This window comes from Poecilia reticulata, chromosome 5 (genome assembly GCF_904066995.2).
Source record: "Poecilia reticulata chromosome 5, P_reticulata-male-v2, whole genome shotgun sequence".
NCBI classification, from domain to species: Eukaryota; Metazoa; Chordata; class Actinopteri; order Cyprinodontiformes; family Poeciliidae; genus Poecilia; species Poecilia reticulata.
The window spans coordinates 6548194-6559335 of NC_088834.1; the positions used below are offsets into that span (position 1 = coordinate 6548194).

The window sequence follows — 11142 nt, forward strand, 5'->3', positions numbered from 1 at the left end:
GCCTGAAGGTGGAAAGAACATGGTTCTCACTGACGAATCGCTCCTAAGAAAGGATTTCCCAGATGGTTACAAGCTCACATATGAGTGCAGCAACGGATTTAAAAAAGAAAGTGGATCTGAGATCATAACCTGCATTGGTGGGAATTGGACTGAGCCAGCACTAATCTGCAAGGGTGAGTCCTGATGTTGCATACACATGAAATGTGGCTTGTAACATGTTTGTGTGGGCAATGAAAAGTTTCTTCACCAGCCTATGTGGCCAGGCCAGTGTATAAAAAAAAAAAAAATATATATATATATATATATATATATATATATATATATATATATATATATATATATATATATATATATATATATATATATAAGAATCCATCCCCGATTCTTCAGACATGACTCCTCAGACAGGGGTCATAGAAATTCTGGTACAGACCAACCTGCTCTACAACAGCACCGTACGGTTGCGACTGAAAAATGGTTTGTGTGTGTGTGCAGAGCCATCGCCACAAAAATGTGAATTTTCACAACTTGGAGCCACAACAGTGCTCAAACCAAATGTGTATTGGACACCCAATTCAAATCATCAACAATAAAACCTAGCTTAAGAGAGATCTGAAAGTAGAGGAGCGATCACAATGGGACGGAAATGGCTGATGTGATCTGATGTTATGTAGATAGGTTGACGAAATTAATGAAATTAACTACGAAAAACTACAATTACTACATGAGTCTTTGTGGAGGGGCTGGCACTCTTTTTGGCGGACAGAGCACCTCCCTTTGATAATGGTAGAGGAAATGCTGCTCAATTACAAGATTTTTATTCCCTCCTAGCTTATTGTCCCATGCCTGAAGGTGGAAAGAACATGGTTCTCACTGACGAATCGCTCCTAAGAAAGGATTTCCCAGATGGTACCAAGCTCACATATAAGTGCAGCAACGGATTTAAAAAAGAAAGTGGATCTGAGATCATAACCTGCATTGGTGGGAATTGGACTGAGCCAGCACTAATCTGCAAGGGTGAGTCCTGATGTTGCACACACACATGAAAAAATGTGGCTTGTAACATGTTTGTGTGGGCAATGAAAAGTTTCTTCACCAGCCTATGTGGCCAGTGTATAATTATATATATATATATATATATATATATATATATATATATATATATATATATATATATATATATATATATATATATATATATATATATATATATATATATATATATTCCCATCCCTGATTCTTCAGACATGACTCCTCAGAGAGGGGTCATAGAAATTCTGGTACAGACCAACCTGCTCTACAACAGCACCGTACGGTTGCGACTGAAAAATGGTGTGTGTGTGTGGAGATCTGAAAGTAGAGGAGCGATCACAAAGGGACGGAAATGGCTAATGTGATCTGATGTTTGGTTGACAAAATTAATGAAATTAACTACGAAAAACTACAATTACTTCATGAGTCTTTGTGGAGGGGCTGGCAATCTTTTTGGCAGACAGAGCACCTCCCTTTGATAATGGTAGAGGAAATGCTGCTCAATTACAAGATTTTTATTTCCTCCTAGCTTATTGTCCCATGCCTGAAGGTGGAAAGAACATGGTTCTCACTGACGAATCGTTCCTAAGACAGGATTTCCCAGATGGTACCAAGCTCACATATAAGTGCAGCAACGGATTTAAAAAAGAAAGTGGATCTGAGATCATAACCTGCATTGGTGGGAATTGGACTGAGCCAGCACTAATCTGCAAGGGTGAGTCCTGATGTTGCACACACACATGAAAAAATGTGGCTTGTAACATGTTTGTGTGGGCAATGAAAAGTTTCTTCACCAGCCTATGTGGCCAGTGTATAAAATATATATATATACAGACCAACCTGCTCTACATCAGCACAGTACGATTTGAGTGAAATATGGTGTGTGTGCAGAGTGATCCCCACAAAAATTTGAAGGTAAACAACTTGGAACCACAACAGTGCTCAAGGCAAATGTGTATTGGACACTCAATTCAAATCATCATCAATAAAACCTAGCTTAAGAGAGATCTGAAAGTAGAGGAGCGATCACAACGGGACCTCCCTTGATAGATGAAATGCTGCTCAATTACAAGATTTTTATTTCCTCCTAGCTTATTGTCCCATGCCTGAAGGTGGAAAGAACATGGTTCTCACTGACGAATCGTTCCTAAGACAGGATTTCCCAGATGGTACCAAGCTCACATATGACTGCAGCAATGGATATGAAAAAGAAAGTGGCTCTGAGAACATAACCTGCATTGGTGGGAATTGGACTGAACTAGATCTAATCTGCAAGGGTGAGTCCTGATGTTGAACACAGACATGGAAACAGGCTTGTAAAATGTTTTGTGGGCAATGAAAAGTTTTATAATCGGTTTTCTCCACCCTGAAGAATCAGGGTATTCTTCAGTCATATCTGAATAATACCCTGATTTTTCAGAAATGACTCGTCAGAGAGGGATCATAGAAATGCTGGTAAAGATCAACCTGCTCTGTAACAGCACCGTACAATTTGAGTGAAAGATGGTGCATGCAAAGCGATCCCCACAAATATTTGTAGGTCACCAAGCAGGCGCACACTTGCCCCCTATTCAAATTGTCAACAATAAACCTAGCTTTAGAGAGAACTCTAAACGCAGAGGAGTGATCACATAGTGAAGGAAATGGCTGCCAACGTGATCTGAAGTTATGTATTTGAAAAAATTAATAACAATAAGCATGAAAATCTATGATTACTACACAAGTCTTCATGGGGGCTTGGTGGTCTTGTTGGCAGGCTGGAGCACCCATGTTGGATAATGGCACTTGAAATGCTGCTCAATTACAAGGCTCATGCAAGATTTTTATTTCCTCCTAGCTTATTGTCCCATGCCTAAAGGTGGAGAGAACTTAGTTCTCACTGATGAATCCCTCCTAAAAAAGCATTTCCCAGATGGAACCGAGGTCCTATATAAGTGCAGCGATGGATTTGAAAAAGAAAGTGGCTCTGACAACATGATCTGCATTGATGGGAAATGGACTGAGCCAGATCTAATCTGCACGAGTGAGTCCTGTCTAACTTGCATATTAAAGTTACTTTACCCTAAACTGTTGGTAATTTGTCAAAATGTGTCTTGCTAACATAACCAAGTGGAGATTCGCGGTTTGGATTAGGAGGTTTCAACATTGATGATTATTATGAACAAAATCTATAAACAAATGGATGGTGCATGAATGTCAGTTGTAGATAATGTCTGTTGTACATGCCAAATTAAAATTAGCTGCATGTTGCATGTCTAGAATATATCAAAATGCAGAAGAAATGTACTCAGAATGATTGCAGATGAATCCTTTGTTAAAGATCTACAACCAGGGCATCATAATCCACTTTATGAAGAAGTTTTTTATTAAAAAAACTCTAAATGGTCATCCTAAATATATTTTCAAATCAAGGTGGAAAGCAGATTTTTAACTTACAATTTGTCAGTGCATCACCAATGTTCTGTTCTGTTTTTTTTTTTTTTTGTTTCATAATCAAGTGGATTTTCTGTGTACTACGCCGGGAAATAAATTATAGATTTCTCAGACAATGTAGAAGTTAAAAACCACTGATCACCGCTCTGATGATGACCTTGGCGACCCACTGCCTTACGAAATAATCTAACACAGTGGTCTCCAACTCCAGTTCTCAAGGGCTACCATCCTGCAACTTTTAGATTCACCTCTGCTCCAAAATGTCAGAATTCCCTACCCACCTGCATTCATTCCTCTCTGCAATAGGCTGGAAACGAGCAGTTTATTTGATCCAAGTGTGTTTGAGCAATGACGCATCTAAAAGTTAAAGGATGGTAGCCCTCGAAGACTGGAGTTGATGACCCCTGATCTAACAAGTAATCTGGCATGTTTGGAGAATAAGTGGATGTTTCTCCCCTCCCCTCTTGACATCTCTGCAGGAGTTTTATCAGTTTCCTGAAGAATTGTGAAGTCTGTTGATGTTTTTCTTATAAAGACTTAATCAGATCTTTGCTGTAATTATGTAAATCCACTAACTACACTGTTTTGTACTTGCAGAGCAGAGTGTAGTAGAGACTATAAATGAAGGTGAGTTATTGATTTGAAGTCTAAAGATGAGAGCAAGATGTGTTATCATTTGTTGGACTTTGAAATTATTTTATCTGTCTTTACAGGAAATACACCTCCTATAGACAGTGTGGCCATTGTTGCGTTAGGTAACATGAATTAAAGTGTCTCTCTGTGAAATTAATGTTGGCATTTTCTGTGACTGAAAGTGAAATGAAAAATATCAAATAATTTTCTTCACAGTTTGCTCCATAGTTGGAATTTTTATAAACATCTGTCTTGTGAGAACACAATGGTGAGATATTGTATTTTATATTTACAAATAATCGAATTTGTTTATATGTATAATTCAGCTTTTCAAATCCTGCTCCTTTTCTCTGTTGCATGTTCTGTCCCTTCAACATCTGCATGGTTACATGTAAATGCATGGTAAGACTGAACACTTTGATTCCATTATAGGATATTAAATTCACTGAAAGTCACTGAAACAATGTACAATCATTAATATTCAGGGGTTTTATTGTGCATTGATTTAGTTGGTTCTTAATAACAAACCAATGTAAAAACAGGCAGGCATATTTACTTGTTTAAATTTTAGCTGGCAATGTCAACCTAACGGGGTGAAAATGAAAAATACAGCCAAGGAGGAAAATGCACATTAACTAACTGTGTAATAATGTTTGAGATTCTTTCCTTGAAACTAAATACAATCCATTTACAGGTTTCATTTTTTTTTTTTCGCCCAATTTTTTTGCCAAGATCATCAATTTCATTATAATCTAAAATAACAACTTGAGAACATGTTAAAAAGCAGCCTTCAAATTATGATTTCATTGGAAATTGCAATAAAGAAAACAATACCTCTAAACTAATAACTCTAAATTGAAAACCGACAAAGCAGTGTCGGTTTTCTTCATTGTTTTTAGAAAATGTTATCCACTCTTTTTAAAATTATCTTAAAGGATTTTACAGCAACAACAACCTGTTTATTCTCATCTTAAAGCATCTCTCTTGAATTTAAATTCAAACTCCCCCATAGATGCCATTTTTGCTCAGACTCTTTACTATTGATGCATTACTCCATGGAGAAGAAATCTCCATGGATAAATGCACAAACAGTTCAATCTGCAAGACAACTCTGCCGTAGGGCCGAACAGAGATGGCGTAAAACTCAACTGCACGTTTATTGTGACATCTACAAAGAAAGACTACGTAAATATCACTCCACATTAAAACATGCAAGAGAGGCTTTCTTTGCAGATGTCATAAACAAAAATACTAACAACGCTCGAGCTTTATTTGCTACTGTTGACAGGCTCACAAATCCTCCGATGACTTTGCCACCTGAACTTCAATCTATTTCTGCCTGCAACAAGTTTTCTAGTTTCTTTTCAGAGAAAATTCAAACGATCAGAGGATTAATCCTCACATCCACACAGTACCAATGCTGTGCCCAAACAAAACAAATGCAGGAAAAATGACCCAATTTCAACTACTTAATTATAAAACCCTTGAAATAATTATAAGTCAATTAATTAAGCTCCAGTTACTGTTGTCTGGATGTCCTGCCCACACATTTCTTTAAGAAAGTCCTGCCTGTCATTGCTAAGGATCTGATCCAAAAAGTAAACTCATTGCTCTCTTCAGGTGTTTTCCCCCAGGCTTTGAAAACAGCAGTTATCAAACCACTGATAAAAATGAACAATCTGGACAAGTCACTACTGCAGAATTACAGGCCGATCTCCAACCTCCCATTCATCAGCAAAATTATTGAAGAAGCAGTTTTTAAACAATTAAATAACTTCCTAACAATAATGAATCGCTTTGACTCCTTCCAGTCTGGTTTTCATGCTCACCACAGTACGGAGACGGCCCTTGTAAAAGTGTTCAATGACATCCATATAAATACAGACTGTGGGAGAACCACAGTGCTGGTTCTGTTGGACCTCAGTGCAGCTTTCGACACTGTTGACCACAACATTTTACTGAATCGACTGGAGAGTTGGGTCGGACTCTCCGGTCCAGTCCTCCACTGGTTTGAATCTTACATAAGAAACAGGGATTTCTTTGTTTCAATCGGAAATTTCTCATCAGAGAGGTCAAAGGTCACATGTGGTGTACCCCAAGGTTGAATCCTAGGACCCCTTCTTTTCAATATTTATATGCTTCCACTGGCTCAGGTTATAACAGGAAATAAGATTAGCTACCATAACTACGCGGATTATGCACAGCTCTACATCACAATGTCACCAGGTGACTCTGAACCCATCCAATCACTGAATAGATGCTTAGAACAGATCAATGTGTGGATGTGCCAAAACTTTCTCCAGCTGAACAGAAACAAAACTGAAGTTATTGTCTTTGGAACTAAAGAGGAGCGAACCAGAATCAATGCGCAGCTTCAGTTATTAAACTAAAATCCAGCGATCAGCCCGAAACCTGGGAGTAGTGATGGACTCTGACCTGAACCTTCAGAGCCACATTAAGACAGTCACAAAGTCGGCCTTTTATCACCTGAAGAACATCTCCAGGATTAGAGAACTTATGTCTCAGCACGATCTAGGATTAACTCATCCATGAGTTTATCTTTGGCCGCATTGATAACGGCGTCTTCACAGGTCTGACTAATAAAATCAATCAAACAGCTGCAGCTGATCCAGAACGCTGCTGCTTGCGTTCTCACTAAAACCAGGAAGATAGAGCACATAACACCAGTTTTAAAGTCCCTACACTGGCTCCCTGTAGCTCAAAGAATAGACTTTAAAATACTGTTGTTAGTTAATAAATCACTGAACGGTTTAGCACCACAATACCTTAAAGATCTGTTATTGTTGTATCAACCGTCTAGACCCCTCAGATCTTCTGTTTCTGGTCTGCTCTGCATCTCCAGAACCAGAACCAGAACCAAACGAGGAGAAGCAGCATTCAGCTTCTATGCACCACAAATCTGGAACAAACATCCAGAAAACTGTAAAACAGCTGAATCACTTGGTGCCTTTAAAAATCAACTTAAAACCCACCTGTTTAGAGTTGCTTATGGCTAGATTAGGACTAGAGTGCCGGTTTTGATGTCTTTGATGTTTTTAATGTTTTTATATTTACTTTTTTTATTTCCTTATTCTCACTGTTTATATTTTAATGAAGGTTTTAAGGTGTGAGTACCCTTGTTAGATGGCGTTCTAACTAAAATTCTGAGGTTTTAATGTTTTTATCTTTTTATTTTTTTTTCAAAATCTTTTTCTCTTTCTCACTGTTTATTCCTGTTTTTATTTAAATTATGTAAAGCACTTTGAAATGCCTTGCCGCTGAAATGTGCTATACAAATAAAATTTGATTGATTCATTGATTGATTGATTCATTGATTGATTGATTGATTGCAGATGCTTTTGATAAGTTGTCGACGTGCCTTAGTAATAGCCTCTAAAACAAGTTGAAAGATGTTCAGAATTTTTTTTTTTTGTCATCTGTTCTTGATGTGAAGATACACAAAGTTTAGACTGGACAACCATCACTGCTTCCTTCAAGGCGACTTAATGTTATACTAATGTTGAATTGGATAAAAGTCAGCCTTAATTATGTCAAATGTTACTGGTGTTTGATATTTTTCTCACAGAAACAAAATTTTATTACAGTGACAAACCCTTAATTTCATGGAATGCTAATTACATTAAATCAATTAACATTTATTTTTAAAAAATTACAAGCCAATAATTCTCACAAATGTCTTATTTGATGGCACCAGCTCATAAGACACTGGAGAAGAGCTGACCCCAGAGTTATTACAGTTCCAAACTCTAAGTGTCCTTCTTCATTCAGGTATCCATTTCATATGTATTTTCAGAATACCAAACAATCCTGTTTAAGCAGTTTTAACATTTTTCATTTTGTTCTTTTCTGAGTGAAATATAAAGTCCAAATATGAAGCAAGAAAAAACATCACTGTTGTCAATTTTCTTTTTCCTCCTCAATGAAAATGCAACTCTGATTAAACAGTTAGTCCTTGCTGTCTTATCTCTGTTTGTATCTCAGTTGGACCCATCTCTAAGGACATCTACTACAGATGAAGGACTGGCAAACTCTGAGTGCCTTACCAAGCCTTGGACAAAGCAAGCAGGCTCCCTTTTATCATTTTATATTTATAAACTGCAGCCAAGGGTGTCCTGGTGCCAAGTCCACATATGGACACCCTTATGCTTGAACATGGTGCTCGTGATGGACAATTCGTGACGAGCACAGAAGTCCAACAACAGAACACCACTCGAGTTCAGATCGGGGGGGCCGTTCCTCCCAACCACGCCCCTCCAGGTCTCACTGTCATTGCCCACATGAGCGTTGAAGTCCCCCAGTAGAACAAGGGAGTCCCCAGGAGGGGCACTCTCCAGTACCCCCACTAAGGACTCCAAGAAGGGTGGGTAATCTGAACTGCTGTTCGGCCCGCAAGCACAAACAGTCAGAACCCGTCCCCCCACCCATAGGCGGAGGGAGGCTACCCTCTCGTTCACCGGGGTAAATCCCAACATACAGGCTCCAAGATGGGGGGCAACAAGTATGCCCACTCCTGCCCGGCGCCTCTCACCGTGGGCAACTCCAGAGTGGAAGTACGTCCAGCCCCTCTCAAGGAGACTGGTTCCAGAACCAGAGCCATGTGTCGAGGTGAGGCCGACTATTTCTAGCCAGAACCTCTCAGCCTCGCACACTAGCTCCGGTTCCTTCCCCACCAGAGAGGTGACGTTCCACGTCCCAAGATCCACAATGCACCCGACCCCTTTGGCCTCTCCGACAGGTGGTGAGCCCATTGGAAGGGGGACCCACGTCTCCTCTTCGGGCTGAGCCTGGCCGGGCTCCGTGGGTAAAAGCCCAGCCACCAGGCGCTCGACATCGTGCCCCACCTCCAGGCCTGGCTCCAGAGTGGGGCCCCGGTGACCCGCGTCTGGGCGAGGGAAAACCAAGTCCAATGTTATTATTCATCATAGGGGTCTTCAGGCTGCGCTTCGTCTGGTTCCTCACCTAGGACCGGTCTGCCTTGGGTGACCCTACCAGGGGCATAAAGCCCCAGACAGCATAGCTCCTAGGATCATTGGGACACTCAAACCCCTCCACCACGATAAGGTGGCAGCCCAAGGAAGGGATGTAAGAAATTATTTTAGTTATTTAAAAAAACATGTAACTTAGAGTTCTTGATGAATCTTAAGTCTGAGATTCCAGGTTTTTCTGTTTTGTGATGTTTTATCAGGACAGACACATAATCGAAGTTGTTCAGGAATGACACAATGGGGTTAATTCAGGTTACAGACTGTATTGGTGGCCGGTGAAAATTATTTCTTTTCATGAACGTTTACTGTCAGATTTTTGTCTACTTTGCAGAACAATAACAAACCATTTTATTGAGAAAGATTTCAAATCATCTTTATAATGAAACATTTCCAGATAAAATAGAAGTCTTCTATTTCTGACAATAGAAGAATGAGTGTAAAATGTATTTTAGTATTCATATGTAAAGATAAACGTGTTTATGAAACACTAAGTCCCTTTTAATATTAAAGATTTTTACTATGAATGGTTTCTGACATTTTGAGCTTTACATCATGCCATAATAGCATTTTGTCATCAAACATGTACCTGGTTTGTTGACTTGATTCTTTCATGCATGTTTGAGAAATCCTTAAATCTCCCACGGCAACCATTCAGCTTTGCAAAACGCTTGGGGAACCGAGGCACAGCTCCTCCTCTTTTCGAGGTGTAGCTCCTCCTCTGAGGTGCAGTTTCCAATCTACCGAGCTTCCACCTCACAGAGCACCCTTCCCCCGTGACTCCCCAAGTCAGCTCCTTCAGACTAGCAGCAATTAGCAAAGACCTGATGGAACTGCACACCTGCTGGGCTCATTATACAAGCTACTCATACAGAGAGAGCCGACTCAGTGTTTTGCCCATGGTTTTGCCAACCTCCATAAAAAGAAGCGTTCGGTGTTTGAGTAAACAGAAGTATGTGATAATGGAGCCTATCTTGCAATTTTGAAGTTGCTGTTCAACCCAAGCCAGTTCATCAACAACTTTCTCCTCATTATGATCCTTAATGGTTGTTGTTTTTCTTCCTGCTTGCGTGTATCAGGACACAGAATAGTGACATTTGTCAATTATCAATGGTGTTCAGATTGGATGAATGCAACCTGGCTGTTTAGACTCGGGTCACATTTAAAAAGGTAGACATAGACCGACGTTATCATTCAATTGTATATGTAAAAATTTACATATTGAACAAAATATGTTCAATATGTAAAATAAATAAAATAAATGATAATAATAAAGTATCAATATACAATACCACATTAAATTAATGCGAGTTTAGTATGACAACTATGAGTTTTGTGCAATAGTTTGATTGGTATGTTTGCGTAAATTCAGCTCTGGATACCAGGTACAGCTTGTCCGCTCTGGTCCTAAGAAGGATAACAGCTCTACTCGATCTCCCCTGCACTGTTTGACTTCCAGACGCTTTTGTTCTGACCATTTTCTATGTCATCTCTGCATCATACTGTGGCCTTGCATTGCTTCATTAGAAAAAAGAACTCCTTGTGGTACCTTCTACATTCTGTAGGACCAGTAGATGTAAATGTTTGTACATTGTACAGCACCTTTATAAACAAACCTGCTGAGTGCTCTTTTGGGGAGAAGAAATATATTAAAATTGCTCTATTATTTTTTTTATGTAAAAAAATTTAAAAGAGAAAATATTTAAAATGGATTGAAAAAGGGTAGGCTATGACCTTGACATAGAATTCTGTTCATGCACTAAAAATAAAACTTTACTGAAAGTATGATTTTCTGTGTCCTTGTTCTGAATCTTTTAGATTTTCAAAAACAATAATCAAATCAGGTCTGGTTGATGACCGTCACTAAATTAAGTCAAATTGCTTTAATATATTTTTTCATCTAGGTCAGTCATGAAAGACTGACCTAGATCGTCCGCGGGCGCCCCCAGTGGTCCTCAAGGAACTGCATATAAACAAGTTATTTAATTGGCTTACCGAAGGATTATATTTAAAAATAATAATGCTACAATAATGGATACGT

The 11142-nt window shown here is 39.1% G+C and overlaps 1 protein-coding gene across 4 annotated transcripts in view; it reads left to right on the forward strand.

Moving 5' to 3' along the window:
- Positions 1–10889, forward strand: part of LOC103464738 (complement factor H-like) — a 28454-nt gene extending 17565 nt beyond the window's left edge. For 3 of the 4 annotated variants that reach the window (XM_081606908.1, XM_081606907.1, XM_081606906.1), the window contains 9 exons: positions 1–173; positions 832–1017; positions 1562–1747; positions 2124–2309; positions 2870–3055; positions 4063–4092; positions 4179–4220; positions 4315–4366; positions 4506–10889. The exon at positions 1–173 is cut by the window's left edge and continues 13 nt beyond it. In XM_081606908.1, the coding sequence (XP_081463034.1) occupies positions 1–173; positions 832–1017; positions 1562–1747; positions 2124–2309; positions 2870–3055; positions 4063–4092; positions 4179–4220; positions 4315–4366; position 4506 (1042 nt within the window). In that variant the 3' untranslated portion in view covers positions 4507–10889. The remainder of the gene's footprint in view (positions 174–831; positions 1018–1561; positions 1748–2123; positions 2310–2869; positions 3056–4062; positions 4093–4178; positions 4221–4314; positions 4367–4505) is intronic. The other variant, XR_014087515.1, reaches the window with a different exon arrangement.
- The last annotated feature ends 253 nt before the right edge of the window (positions 10890–11142 follow it).